This window comes from Melampsora larici-populina (assembly GCF_000204055.1).
Source record: "Melampsora larici-populina 98AG31 unplaced genomic scaffold MELLAscaffold_19, whole genome shotgun sequence".
Lineage (NCBI taxonomy): Eukaryota > Fungi > Basidiomycota > Pucciniomycetes > Pucciniales > Melampsoraceae > Melampsora > Melampsora laricis-populina.
This window is the reverse complement of record NW_006768783.1, coordinates 76,075-91,505: the sequence shown is the minus strand read 5'-3', so window position 1 is coordinate 91,505 and position 15,431 is coordinate 76,075. Positions and strand designations below refer to the sequence as shown.

The 15,431-nt window shown below is 41.0% G+C and overlaps 2 protein-coding genes across 2 annotated transcripts; both read right to left on the bottom strand.

The window, feature by feature from the left end:
• Positions 1–2,020: 2,020 nt before the first annotated feature.
• MELLADRAFT_86531 (uncharacterized protein) lies at positions 2,021–4,386 on the bottom strand (the record flags this gene model as incomplete). Its single annotated transcript, XM_007410137.1, has 10 exons — positions 2,021–2,278; positions 2,358–2,618; positions 2,702–2,820; positions 2,887–3,223; positions 3,306–3,381; positions 3,467–3,763; positions 3,838–3,931; positions 3,983–3,989; positions 4,110–4,241; positions 4,336–4,386. The coding sequence occupies 10 exons, from the start codon at positions 4,384–4,386 to the stop codon at positions 2,021–2,023; spliced, it is 1,632 nt and encodes a 543-aa protein (XP_007410199.1).
• A 2,002-nt stretch (positions 4,387–6,388) lies between these two features.
• On the bottom strand, positions 6,389–8,516 carry MELLADRAFT_106633 (uncharacterized protein; the record flags this gene model as incomplete). Its single annotated transcript, XM_007410136.1, has 6 exons — positions 6,389–6,463; positions 6,706–6,854; positions 6,957–7,562; positions 7,685–7,705; positions 7,788–7,959; positions 8,436–8,516. The coding sequence occupies 6 exons, from the start codon at positions 8,514–8,516 to the stop codon at positions 6,389–6,391; spliced, it is 1,104 nt and encodes a 367-aa protein (XP_007410198.1).
• Between the last annotated feature and the right edge of the window lie 6,915 nt (positions 8,517–15,431).

Below are 15,431 nucleotides of genomic sequence, written 5' to 3'. Positions count from 1 at the left end.
TTGCAGCCTTAGAAACATTGCCTTCTGCGTTTATCTTCCTCAACACCATAACTTTGTCTATCAAGTTGCCTGCCGAGTCCATGAACCTTTCATCCGCCTCTGATAATTCCTTCCCTGTGCTGAGCAGTTGGCGTAGTGGCTTAAGCCTTTTGTTGTTCTCTGTTTCAATATCTGATACGCTGAAGTTTGGGAGGTCTTTTGGAAGCATTTTGAGACACTTTCTGCTGAGAAATGATTGACCAGGTGGTTTTTACAAAAAAAACAAATTTTGCACTTTCTGGTTATGGCTTTTGAACCTGGTCTCCCTGAAAAGACCTATGGGTTATGGGAATAGTGTGAGGTATGGGTTTTAGGCCACTTTTCCCCGCCCATAAATTTTATGGACTCAATTTTCTATGGATTATCAGGAAGTATGGGTTTACAGGGATATGGGTTTTGAGGGAGTCGACTAGGGCTGTGACCCGGCCCCGGGGCGCGGCCCGGCCGCGAGGAAACCCGAGGGCCTTCAAAAATGGTTCAGGGCCAGGCAGGGCGCGCCCTGAACTTGAGGCCTAGGGGCCAGGCAGAGTCAGGCTTAGGTTTTGGGCACAAAAATCATGAGTTGTACAGCTTGGGATGATCGGCAGCCCCGGTGCCCGACCCGCCCAAGCGCTCTCAGGGCGCCTTTGTAAGTAAAACACGTGACGTTCTGCGGCCCTGGGGCGCGGACCGCAAGCTCTCCAGAGGTCGCCGGGCAGACTCGGCCGGGCGGGGCCGGGTCCGGGTCGCAGCCCTAGAGTCGACTGTATACACATTTCTCCTGGATTGTATGTTTTTTTTTGAGTTTTGGCATCATCATGCTTGATGGGTAAAGAAGCGTGTGGGGTAGGGCATCAGGATTATGTTTGATATACAGCTGTTCCAACAAAGATTGATTTTTTTGGGAATCTCGCCAATGTGCAAAACCCGGGTTTTGTCCCTCACTTGATTTTGTCTCTCCGCTAATTGGAAGAATACAGGAAATAATAAACCTGTAATCAAGTTTTGTCTTTGGTTTTAGCCGCTGCGGAGACAACTTTCTCCAAAAAAAAGTTGTCAACCTTTCTTGGAACGGCTGTATTATGAAGCTTCAAGTTACAGTCAACTCCCTCCAAACCCATACCATTCTATGGAAGCCTAAAACTATGGGTTTTATGGGTGTATGGTTTTGGAGGATCTCCCTCATAACCCATAGATTAAGGTTTGGCAGGCAAAGTATGGGTGAAGAGGGAGATAAAAAAATCAACAAGCCAATCAAAAAAATCATTTTTTCATATTCAACTTGGAATAGATTGCAGCAAAGTGGCACACAGTCTTAGATGATTGCAACCATTCCGTTTGTACACGTCCCACACCTAGGATTTGTAATCATCGGGTTTGCAACAAGCCCTGGCCCCGCCGCTGCAGAACCTGAACAATTACGTAAACCACTTGGAGGGGACTGTACTTGAATTTCCCAACCAAAAGTTCAAGTCTCTTCAGCTCATCAATGTTGAGTTGACTGGCAGCCTTAGCCGCATTTTATTATGCTATGATCTTCCCCAAAACAACTCTTTACCTTTCCAGCACAGTCTATGAGCCTTGTATCTGTCTACAACAATTTCTTCCCTCCACTGATAGGTTGCTTGAGAGGCTTGAATCTTTTGTTATTCTCTTTTTGTAGGGCATTGAAACCTGTTTTGATATCTGACATGCTGAATTGCAAAAGGTCTTTTGGAAGCATTTTAATACTGGCTATGCTGAAAAATACACAAGGATGCAGGTTTTTTTCAAGCTGTGGCAAATTTTGGTTATGGCTTTTGACCTAGGTTTACTGCAAAAAACCTATGGGTCATGGGAATAGTGCGAGGTATGGGTTTTGGGCCACTTTTCCCTGCCCATAAATTTTATGGACCCAAATTTCTATGGGTTAGCTGGAAGTATGGGATTAGAGGGATATGGATTTTGAGGGAGTCAACTGTACATATGTATCGTGACGAAAGTGCACACTGCAGGGACACAGTTACAAGCCAAGACCTGCAAGAAATCCCACATAGTTCGCAACCTGTGGTATTGCTACAAGGCTGAGCATAGCCACACCGTATAGAACAAAAGTCACTGTTGCGATCGCAGCTGCTTGTGGGTGGTTATCCATCAGTGTGGCAGTTCCAATGGCACCACCGATGACTCCAAGTGTAGCACCAATAGTGAAAGAATCATCTGAACCAGCTTTGGTACGGACGCGAAGTAGAGCAAAGAGTAGATCTTTGGTCAAGACAGCCTGAGGACAATTAAAAAAAATCTTCAGTCATCAAGACTTGAGCTTCAAAAAGGAGAAGGTCAATAAACAATCAACTAACCAGTATTCCTGTGACACAGATAAGCACAACCACTAAGCTTTGATCACCACGAACAGCGCTTAACATCTGGATTCCAAACGGAGTTGACAAGAAACGGCCAGCAAACGAAACACCTCTATCGGGGGCAATACCCATTCGATGGGACATGTATGGCCATAACAATAATGATACAGCACAATTTGGCAGAGTGACAAAGATGATCTTGAACATATTATCATATAAGCCTTGACGATACTTGAATAAAGGAAATGCCAAGCTTATCTGAGAATAAATGTGTAAGATGACGAGAATTTGAGTTTAAGCTTCCCGATTGAAATTCGTAAAGAATGTCTCTTTCCACTCACGATTCCAGCAACAAGGATGCTCTTCAGCACGTCACCTGCCCCAGGTGCGTCTATGGCAACACCACGACTATGTCGAAGGATCAGAAGATAGGTGGTCCCGGATGTAAAGTGTGATAAATCTATGAAGATCAAGTCAGATACAATCAGTTCTTTCGTATTTAAAAGACGTAAGGATTCATACCCACTTTCAACCAAACCGATTCCTTTCATCGCACCAAAACCCCAAATGCACAAGACGGTGATGATACTGGTGACTAAAATCGGATGCAAAGCTGTCTGCCAAAGTTTCGGGACAACCCTTCTACTGAATTGCCATGATAGAGAAAGTGTTGAAAGAAACAATGGAAGACTTCGAGGATTCCCACCAGGGGTAAAATAGAGCGGAAGCCCAACCAGAAAGACACAGAAGTATACGAGTGGATTGAACCAGAGCTTGATCTTGGTGGTGAACTCTTCTTCTGTAGAACTAAAATCAGGATCGTTTTTGGTAGTCTTGATCGACTTGGCTGATCCTGCATCACCCTTGAAGAAGGAAACAGTCGGTAAACCACGATTTCATGTCATAGTAGCCTCTTTTTCATATGGAGATAAGAAATATACACACATCTCCCTTTTCTGGTTCAAAACAATTTGGGCCTCGATTAGAGTGATCTGACGAAGTAGAGCCCGACGAGCCATGGCTGATATGACTATCTTAAGCCAGATGAGAGGTCAATTTCCTGTGCTTATGTTTAAACCCCCGCATCAAGAACATGAAAATCTGACCTCTGAGATGTATAAGCTTGTGACGATATGACATTCCTATCGGCTTCGTGATCAGATGCTTGAGATAGTGTCATCACATTGATGCAAACAGCATCGGCCGCACCAGATGAGCTCTTCTTTGCATCCGATTCTCGCACATCGGTAGTGACAAGATTTTTGTTTTGATCTTCCTTTGTAAGAAAGGTTACCAATTTGCATAAAAGTACCGTACCAATCCAAGTGATTAAAAAAGCAGGTAGAAACATGGCACACAAGAGCCCAATTTCCCCAGCTGAAATCGCGGGTCTCGTTGGAATTCTTGAAAGTATGAAGAAGAAAAAAGTGTGAGATCATTCTGAGTCTTTCAACAATTTAACTGGATGATCACTCACAATATGAATGATGGGGTAAAGAATACTCCCATATTACCTATAGTCCAATCCGCAGCTGGGCGCAAGCTTGCGTTTATGAACCGAAAAGCACGGTCTGGAGAGAATCGATGGGTTATAACAAGGATTATATATAGAATAATCATACCGATAGCCTGTTGAGAAGATGAGAGATTAAGAATGTTTTTCCTATCAGAGAGCTCTAACACGGGCAGAGATGTTGAAGAAATTACGAGATCATCTCTTTCAGATTTGCATTAGTTAAAAAGACTAACAGTTGCTGGGAATTGAATTGGAAGTGGTTCAAGGCAGAGTTCTATGAGAAATGCAAATAGTAGCAAGAAAAGGACACCACATATGATGGTGATGTATGTGATAGCTAAAGCAGGACCATCTTCGCGTATAAACTGAATGGATGAGAAACAAAATAATTACAAAACACCCACATACTGATTAGATAAGTGTACAAAAGTGATACCTATCCGGAATCAAAACACGCACTTTAAGCAAAGCCCTGCAAAAGATAGTAAGGGGTATGGAAATGAACTTCATGATGCGATTAGGTGGGTGAAACCTTGATCACAGATAAGCCGTCGAGTAAGTTCTTCGGAATAATCATTCACCCGGGTCATAGGTCGTATGAATCGTGAAAAGAAGAAAGAACGGTAAAAGCAGATGAAGGATGACCGAAAGTCTAACAGCTCACAAAACGGACGATCATTACTTCCAGGTCATCGAGCCGTCTTATATGTTAACCTCACTGTGAAGCCGGACCCTCTAATATTTTTGAAAACACCAAAGTTGCGATGCGGTTGAAAGTGTGCGATCGGCACCAGCAGCTCGATGAGTAGATAGCATTTCTACTAATCAATCCGTTTGCCAAGCTTGACTTGAATTAGCTGACCAAACTTATATGCGACGACGGGACTGATTTTGAAGCTAAGAGTTATAGCTCGTGGAGGCCTTCAAGGATTACGTTGAGGAAATTCATTCACATCAATTCCTACGACAACATCAAGATGATATATGTAACCTGCTGTGGAGGTGTAGCTTAAAGAACGATCAACGACGGAATGTGGGCAAGCACAGCTGAGTTACTCAATTTCGGTCCCTAAACGAGCTTCCGTTGTAAACCTTGACTTCTTCGACCGACATCAGAAGTTCTACGCGCGAAGCAACTCTCCTGTCTACTTTGTTCTCGTTCGAGCTCATTAGATTTGAGCCATTATTGTGATGCCCCACGTCGGACAGCACCAATGCACACGCAGGAGTGTATGTATGTACATGAAGTTAAAAGGGTTCACCCGACGATCTAGCAACGGGAACGATGTCATAGAGTTGGAAAACGGGCATCTAATTGGGGTGCCATAGGGCACGTTGTTTAGCTTACGATACCTCCTTCCCTAAAGTGAAAGAATCCAGTAGTATCGCTTCTAGAGATGAAGTGAAGCTGCCTCGGTCACCGATCTGGCTACTTACATTGTCCTCTTCACTTTCAGTGACTGAGCGTACGGAAGAAATAATCACTTCCAAGCTTCAAGGTGAGAGGCGTTACCGATCTTCTCGAACTGCTACTTTGTCGAGCCTATCAATCCACGAGTGAGTTTCTCATCATAGTAGGATGCCAATCAACCACTCATGAATTCCAGAGGAAGTAAAGCCTTACTCTCTCGCCCAAAGTTGTACTGTTCATTATTATCATGTAAAAGGCAGACCAAACCTTCAATAGTACACGGTCACCCCACCAGGGAAGATGAGTAACATTGTATGTATAACAAAGGTAATTCCTCAAGGGATATGAAAACACCTTCTCAAGAAAAATTGGTCAAACAGGAAGTGGAGATAGAATCAGAGTGATCAGATAGCTTACACTAATGATTTGTATTCCTCATTCTTGTAAAGGCAAATACCTTTCTGTAGGTCTTTCCAGGACTCAATTATTTGATACCAGGCAGTAGAACCTTCATATAGAAGAAAAAGGGAACTCAGCCAATTGGCATCCTCTAGATCATTGCCCCATATCCAACTCTCTCTTTTGAATCTAAGAGCACAAAATTGGCCAAATTGATTTCATGATGAGTATCTCAGCCAAAGATTGGCTAACCCCCAGACCTATACAAGCTCAGTTCTGGTACAGAAATTTTCAACAGAACTTGGGTTAATATTTTGGGTAAATAGTGTCATAAAGGTACATAGAGTTCACACTACATATGCAAGGTCTGCAACTTTTACATTTAGATTATAGGGACTTCACAAAGATAGTGGTATCTGAACTAGTGTAATTCATGTACTTCAAATCTTGTGCAAGATGAAAGATTGAAGTTCAAGCAGGAAAAACATGTGGTCATTTTGTGGTTCAGAAGCAGAGTTTTTGAATACCAAAGGAAATCTATGGTCCAAAAACAATTGAGCTCTACTGAGCTTTCTACTGTGATAATTTTCTATGCAAAACCATTTAATTTCTGAGATTTCAAAATTCCAAGCTCCACCATACCTCAATTAAACTTTGGATCAAAGAACAATATTTCATTAGGAATCGAGGTTGAGACCATTTTTATCTCTTGGTACAAAGTGGGCATGTAGATGATTTGAAGCTTGAGTGACAAATACAGTTATGCAGAGACATGTCCTGTGATGTGAAGTACAGAGTCAGATTATAAATAAGGCTATATTCACACAGGGAACAAAGAGCCATCCCCCCTGGAAGTCTGATTACATCTAATGCAGTTACTGAGTCAAAATGCAGAAAAAATGCAAAAACGATATGTTTTGACACAGTATCTGCATTACATGTAATCAGTTGTCCCACAAGAAGACAGCCCTTTGTTCCCTGTGTCAGGGCAAACATTTCCATGAAGTCAATGAGCTTACATGAAGACATTTCTTATGAACCTTGGAATTTATACCATGTCTCAGCTTGACAACATTGTTTTTATGATAGATAGGCTTCATGCAGATAACACATTGTTGACTAGTTCCTTTTGATTCAGGCATCTTGACAGTGAGCATACAGGAGTGACCTAGAACAGGGAAATGTCAATGGGACTCTTCATTTTGAAAGCTTGAGATTTAAATTCTTCTAGTGAAGCTGACAACAAGATTAAACACCCAGTATGACTTACTGTTCCGCTCCACTTTGCCATTGAGATATGATTCTGCACCATCAATGTAAACTGAGATGCGTGAGAGTAGCTGGAGTAACACTGCTTCTGCAGTGGCAGTCTCTTCAGATTGTGAGATATCCCATCTTTGATGGTCCTTTTTAGCGTGGATCATTGTATCAATTGCCTTTTTGATATTGCATATATTCATATTTTCAGATTTTAGGAATGGGGTGATAAGCTTGTCAAAGGGCCCAATAGTGGCTTGTTTTAGCACCAGCCTAATATCCTGGAATAGGTCTTCAAATTCACATCTCTCCTTGAAGGAAGCATCTTGTGATTTTTGAACCACCATAAATTCTCTAACTGTTGGGTAGATCTCTGCATAGTCATGAAGTATCATATATGCCAGTCCCTTCTCTACATCTACCACATGCTTGTGCCCTACATGTGCTGCACACCGTAACAAGAAGCTCTGAAAAGTTCCAGCCTGCATTGGGCAGCCCTCCTGTAAAAAATCATCATAGATTTCAACCATAAATTTAGATGATTTGGTGGCTTCATAGTTGTTAAATTGGAACATGAGCCAGTCAATGAATTTCAATCTGATAACGGCTTCTGCTATGGCTTTATAATTGATCATACATGAAATTAGCTTGGGGAACACAATCATAAAAAATAAAGAAGACACTTGCATGATTCAATCTCCACCAGCTCAGGCTCCCTCTCAGACTCCCACAGAGACTCACTAGCACTTAGAAGATTTAATCCTATATATATAAAGTAAACATTAAGAGTTATGAATTCATGCTGATAAAAACTAAGGACTTGAGATATTTAATAATTGCATACCCTTGGTAAGATAAAGCTGCAGGGCAGCATGACATATGGGCCCCTCAGACATATCAATACATATGGGAATCAAGTCACCATTTGGTAGATAGCCTTGAAGATGTTTTAAGACTGCAAGTGCCCAAATCCTTTCCCTTGGATGTAAGTTGTAATCTTCTAGTATTCCAATCAACTTTTCAACAGATTTTTCAAATGGTTTACCCTTTATGAAAACCTGTGGGGAGAATCTCTCTTTCCCCCATGGGCAGGGTCTTTTCCAATATGAGGCTAGACAATCTAAGCCCAGACATAGAGACCAATATCTTGGAGTTTTTTTGTTCAAGCAGAGGATCCTTCTGAATTCATCATTCCTGGACAATGGGGGATTCTTTGTGATTGATCTGGCGTTTTGAGAGTGTGAACCCAGTGCTGACTTTGGTTTGGGTTGAATATTAAATGGTTTGAAAATTTCAATCTTCCTTGTCAGCTTATAGCCTCTGGATTCCTGGTCAAATTTGAAGTGGGGAGTAATTGGACATGAAACAGAGAAGCAGAGGATGAGAAATTTGAAAGAAAGATAGAGTGAGTATTCCCTGATTTTCATAGTAAAAGGGTAAGTTTGAAAGGAACAAAGAAACAGAACAGAAGAGGTGTATATCCAAGACACACATTGATAAAACTCATAATAAGGTTAATCATGTTGAAAAATACTTCATAGTAATATGCAACAGATGCATACCTCTGAAGCATGTTTTCAAAAATGAATTCAAAAAAATCTCAACTACACCCAGCTGTGTGGGACAATGCACAATGCTTGTATGTCCTTGTTGACACAAATTTTAGGGGTATCCACTGGACATTGTGGAGATGATCCTATCACAGTACCCCAAGGACACACATCTTGGGTATAGAAAGTTTGATAAACAAGAAAAAGAAGACAAAAAATGTTGACAAATGGTGCAGATACACTTATTGCTAATCTTTCATACTATCAAATAGCAGAAGGAAAGAGAGATGATTCACCTGTGAATTATGCAAAATTTGAACAATGAGTAGGAAAAAGAATTGTTGAAGATGATTGAAAATGAGCACAAGTTCAACACAATTATTGTTCACATTTAATGTTTAACACAGAAGTTATAAGAGAGTTGAGATATGTCCTTTGTGCATATCTTCAGGCTGTTTTGGAGTGAAAAAGGTGCCATCAAGTTTGAAAGTTTCCCAGTAAGCTGAACCGGAGTCAACTCAAAACCTGGTGTCCCCCCTGATTTCAAGTGTTGGGGTGCAGCCCACCCAGGGCCAGCATATGTGTTCAATATTTGAAATGGTTTCAAGATGTGTTAATTTCTATCAATACTTGTAGTAATGTATCATACTTGGTATGGAAGCTAATAGACACCATCCTCTCTTGATATTCTAAATAGACTTCACACTGACCCTCTAAATATTCTCCTCAGAGTCCATACTGAATCTGCTATTGCTTACTACTTATTGGTGATCATCTGTGAAATCCTTATCACTTGTGATCGAAGGGAAAAAACCAAATGTGGAAAGTGTGGTTCTAAGAGCTTCTGTGTTCTCCTTTGGTGCCAGTTCCACTGAAATTCAAACTTGCTCCCTGTCAGAAGTAATTTGGTAGTATCAAATTATAACAAAGGAGAATTTGTACTCAACAAAACTGTGGTAGAATCTGAGCCCCATATATGACATCTACTTGGTAAGTTACAGGCTCACAACTTTGTCAAAGGTATGACTCACAAGCATAAATGTTACCAGAAACCAAGTGCCAACACCAGACTATATCCTTTGTGGGACAGTACACTTTCTAGCTTATCTGAAATCAGTATTGATTCAATGCTTTCCCAGGTAGATCTGATCAAGTGATGATTTAGGATTTCATGAGTGAAGTATTCCTATATGCAACATTGGATTCATCTTCCAGGTTAGGTTATTTAATATTCCAGAAGACTGATACATGCAAGTTCTTGAAAAGTATTTCATCATGGGCAGGAGGTCAATTCCCTGTTATCTATATATGATGACTAGCCATATTGGGAGGTGGGCGCCGCACTCACAAAAAGGGCTTGGTTTGGTGCAATTCACATAGAATACTGGATCATATGCTGGATCATATATCACTCAAGGAGGAAAGGTTATTTGGGGGAGATTGTGTGTCAATAAGCACACTTATTGAACTAGTAAGTGGAACAATAAAATGTTCAGAAAGGTATGAAAGTTGATCTAAAAACTTATAATCAAACAAGAGAGTAACAAAGGCGGAAGCGCAGAGCGTGACTATTACTAACCAAAGAGGTTTTAAAGATTAATTCAAAAGGTAGTTGGAGTAATATGGATGTGGTGGTAGCTTGAAAGCAGTTTGTAAACTAATGTTTGATTAAATTGATTGATTAAAAGATAAAGATCAAAAAGAAAGTAGAAAAACAACAAGGGTTTTATGCCTATGCCAACTCCAGAAGTGCACACAGATGTTTGTAATATTATTGATTGTTTTACATAGGTATGACACACCTTTTAGGAATTCCGCTGTCATGACTGATTTGTGTAATTCAAATCAAGCTTTTCCTTGAATGCAATAATTCCTCCTCTCAAGTGTCATCCAATAAATAAGTCAGTCATTCACCCAATCCAGTTATACAAATTCCCAGACCATCAGACAACAATCCCCTTATGTTGTTATCTGGAAGGTTTTAGATGTATTGAGACTTGAGTTGGGTCATCACTCCAAATCAACAATCAGAACTGGAAACTCAAACTTCCTTAATTAATTCAGTACCACTTTCACATGACTCCTGATTATTAATTAAGATTAAAAAAGAATGTATAGAACTTAAACAATGTATGAATTGAAAAGAGCAAAGAATAATTATGAAATATTATGAGAAAGGAAGAATCTTACTCGAGTATGAGCATTCTTGTGTAGTTCTTATGTGTTTGCATGTGGTATTAAGGTCTTTGTATGTTATCCAGGAGATAAGTTACTTAGGCTACTTATGCCCTGGCTGACATTGTGCCTTAAACCAAAGTAGAATCTATTTGATAACTTGATTGAGATAACTTTATATATTATGGGCAACACAATGCCAGCCTGAGTATATTGTTTTTCCAAACTAAGTAGCTATTTTGGTCACACTGGATCCATAACTGAGGTGTATGTCACAAGAGTTAAACAGAGCACCCCTCTTGTGATTTGATTGGGGTGTTGTTGTGTTTGATAGCAGCCTCCTGTCAAATGGAGCATAGATGCTGTGGTATAGCTTGCTAATATGGATATGAGATCAATTTACCATACTTAGCAATACTTTGGTGTGATCTTATCCAGATTGAAAGTGACACTGGATATTAATCCACAATTCTTGAATAGCTACACTAATTCAAGATTGTGCATACTCTGTCCATTCTGAGCTGCCAAAACAAAATGTTTTTGTGGCTTGCCCAGTGGAGAAAAATAGAGCTCTTTCAATGCAGTATACCAATAAGTACTACTACTGCTACTTGGGTCCAATGGTGCACATCCTGCGCTATGTAAATCAGAGGTTGCAGCAGACGTCTGAATTGCTGCAAAACTGCTTCAAAACCGCTATATATCTTGAAGCGGTTCTGGTATTTACTCAATGTTACCCTAACTCAGATTTACACCACACTACACACAAGGACATTTATCAAACCAGTCAAATGAGCTTGTTAAGAAAATGTGATTTTTTGGAAAACTTTGAACAGATCAATTTTTTTTGGATCCCACTATTTCTCGCCCCCTTCTCAAGTATCCGTCGCCCCTTGTCAGACCGGAGATGGGGCGACAAACATTCAGTTGCCCCCTTTTATGAAAGGGGCGACTAAAAAGGGGCTACTGATTTAATATCATTTTTTGCTCCCATCCTCCCTCTAGTGGATGGATGGCGACTGTATTTGTATTAGCTAGCTACCTTTGTAAATACAATCACTGGGGCCAGGATCTAGTTGGATCATGGCCTGCCCATCGATCAAAATACAGAAGCTTCTCATCAGAACAAGAGAAAGATGTTCTCATCAGAACGAGACCAAAAGGAACAAGCAATGGCATAAAAACATAGATTAAATTGGCATGTTTTGCTCCGATTAGCCTGATCTTGTAGGTGATCTTGTACGTGGAATCAAGACAAAGTGTGGAGAATCGTTTCCGGTATCAATCAAGATTTGAGTGGATGATGATCTTCAGTAAGTGATATTTTTAATATATTTAATCCAATCTGTCACCAATCTATCTCTTTGTTCTGGTCTATCATGAAGGCATAATTCTCGTCTGATCAAAACGGATGAGGCGAAGTTGTCTTTTGCGCCACATTGACAAAAAGGGGCGCAAAGTAGAAGAATAGGGGCAGTTAGGTATGGTTTACCGTGAGAACCTGCCAGAAGTGGTAGCCCCTAATCGCCCTTGCGGTCCGAGTCACCAAAAATTTGGCTGGAGATGCTTGGGTTGCATCGGGGATCACGGGTAATACCCCAAACCAAGGGGGCAACGGGTACTTGAGAAGGGGGCAAGAAATAGTGGGATCCTTTTTTTTTACTAAAATTCCCACATTTTGGGACCTAAGCATATATTTAGGCTGTATACTGCTATTAGATGTAGTACCTTAGGCCCACTTACTTAAGTGCTTAACCACTCTGGTTGTGGGTGTGGCACAAAAAACATGCTTTTGGAATGTCTAGGTGTTGTAACAATTGACAAAATCGGGATTGGCACACCTTTTCAAGAATCACACCAAATCGTAAGAGTCTTAAGTCCTGTCACCAATATTGGAGACTTGGATACTTGCTGTGAGCTTTGATGATATATCTTTTTAGCTTTTCCCACCTTTAAAAGGCAATTCTGCCGCAGTAGATAGCTCTAGCAATACAAACATAGAGGAAATAAAAATACAAAAACATCATCTTGGCTTTTGGCAATTTTTTTGCAAGAAAACACACCTGGTGGGCCAAGTGGCACCTAGGCGCGGAAAAACCAAAAAAACACGCCTTGGTGCGCCTATAAAAATATGAGCGCGCCCACAACCTGATTGACCGCTCTAGCTGTAACAAAATTTGACCATCAAATTGGTTCATTTACCGTCTCAAACTGCTTTTGACTGGTTGGAAGTCTGTTTGGCCTTGAAGAATCTCCTCTAAGCTCTGGAGGCTTTACTGAAGCAAATTCTGGTATAATTTGATGGGCTCTTGAAGATTTGAGGAAGCTAAAAAATATTTTTTAAAAATTCAAACCCCTAAAATTGGGACCAGCACTGGGTCCAAAGGGTAGCTGGATTCAGCCTTTAGCAACTGTAGGCTTGGCACCTGGTCATCTCCAATGCCCAGCCAGCCCACACCGTAACAAAAAATAGGTTTCTGCTTGTGTCCAAGTGGAGTTTTTGTAACACATTTCAGTGCACTAATGCTGAACAGGTCTTCCCAAAGGGTAGCTGGATGAACACTTTAGCAACTGTAGGCTTGGCTCCTGGTCATCTCTGATCCACTTCAGCAAAAAAACCTGAACAAACTGCAACTTGGCTGATTGTTGATGTTCCAACAAGATGGAACTCTTCATATCATGTGTTCCAATGGCTTTTGCGTCTCCAAGGAGCTTGCAACAACTTCCAAAAGGAAACAGACTTAAGTATTCAATCTTACCGCACAAGTGGGATTATGTCCAGCAAATGTGTGATTTTTTGGAACCCCTCAGCAAAGAAACTGAGATCCTTTTCAAGTCAAAGTACCCAATGCATCAAGTGGTCCCAATGTATGTTGTGGTCTTACAAGGAGTAAAATCAGTAAGCAATTTTAATAATCCTATTGCATATGAGTTACAATTTGCTAATGTTACTTAACATGCATATAGGTAGCTCAAAAATATGATCTAATCCTTGCATTGAAAAGTATGATATCCAAACTCAAAGACTATTCCAAGAAAGTCCTTTCCAAACCAGCAACAGTTTGTGCCATCATCATGGAATTATGCCTCAAGTTGAACTTTTTCCAAGTGAGTTTCTTTATGCTCTTTTTACTTGGAAGCTCTACTGATCATTTATCATTTACAAAAATGATTGAGCAACAAGTTTCTCCAAGTATGACCTCTTTGTTCCAGACATAAAGGTTACATTTGAGCAAGAGGCCATAAAATACACTGTTGACCTACCTATCCCCACTCCAACTATCACCAGAAAACCAACTGCTTCCATCACAACTACTTCCCAATAGTTCAAAGATGCTCCACAGGACCTTTCAATTTGCAACAAGATAACTCAATCCCTCAACAATGAGTTTGAAAGTCATGACACTCAGGTCCTAGAGTTTTGGGAAAGGAGAGACAACACATCTCCTGGATTGGCAAGTATGGAAATGAATTTCCTAGCAATTCCGGCAACTAGCTGTCTGTTGGAGGGAGTTTTGAACAAAACCAAATGAATATTGTGGCCTCAGTGTACTAGTCTGTTTGGTGTGTTGAAACTTAGTAACCATGCTGAGGAGGATAGTGACTAGTATTTCCCTGCTTTTTATTTTTTTATTCTCCTTTTTTATCATTCTCAATGTTTTTAATTGCAATTATGAATACATGAAACTATAAGATATCTGCTGGACATCTGGTGGACATTGGTTTTTTGCCCTCTCCATTCAATGACCGGACCAGCCGGAGTATCCGGCTACCGGATGGTTCCAAGGGCCTGTCTGACATCAGGATTGGAGCACCTGTCGGATGACCAACCAAAAACCAGTTCCGGAGCCCTGCTTGACCTCAGGCTCCCTGTCAGACGTCTTCCATAAATGTTAGGCTGTCTACAGATAAGCCCCACCACAGCAGATTTGCCAAGTGCCTCCCCTTCTGGAGGAATTTTATCAACATGGGTCAGCTATGGTACAACTTGAACAATTGCTTTCTCAAGATGGCTTTGACTTCCAAGTCTAGAGAAATGACAAGTCCCCTGTTATAGTCATACATATCTGCTGGTATGCTTATATGTAGAAACTCTGATCTAGGGCTGTGACCCGGACTTGGCCCCATGAGGCCAAGCCTGCCCAACAACCTCTGTAGAGCTCACGGCCCGCGCCCTGGGGCCACCGGTTGCAAACTATGTGGGATTTCTTGCAGGTCTTGGCTTGTGACTGTGACCCTGCACAAGTTGTTATTAGATCATCAGCCCAATGACAAACAAAGATCTTCTTGCAAATGAGCCCCCTTTGGGATGTTAAATAACTTATTTGGTGCCTTTTCTTCTTTGATGGGGCAGCAAACATCCCTGAACATCATTAAAAGAAGCAAAAGGGCACCTTATTTCTTTTGTGCCCGGACCGGCCTGTTGCATCACAGACATTTGTCCTTCACCTTCAAGCCATGGGAATAGCTGGGGCTGCTGACTCTCACTCCTCTGAAAACTCACATGGTGAGTCATACTTCCAAAGTTCCCACATGATGGACAATTCAACATCTCATACCCAACTTAACCAAGTCCCTATTGGACAAACAAGTAGTCAAGAGAGGGACTTAGACCTTATACCACCTCTTTGGCGTATGAGCCAGAAAAGTTTGGCTGGGCACATTTTTAATCCTCCATATCTTTGTAGCCTGTATACAAATATCTTCTGGACCAAAGAAAGATCCTCTGCGCCTGATCATCCTACACACACAGGTATTTTCAA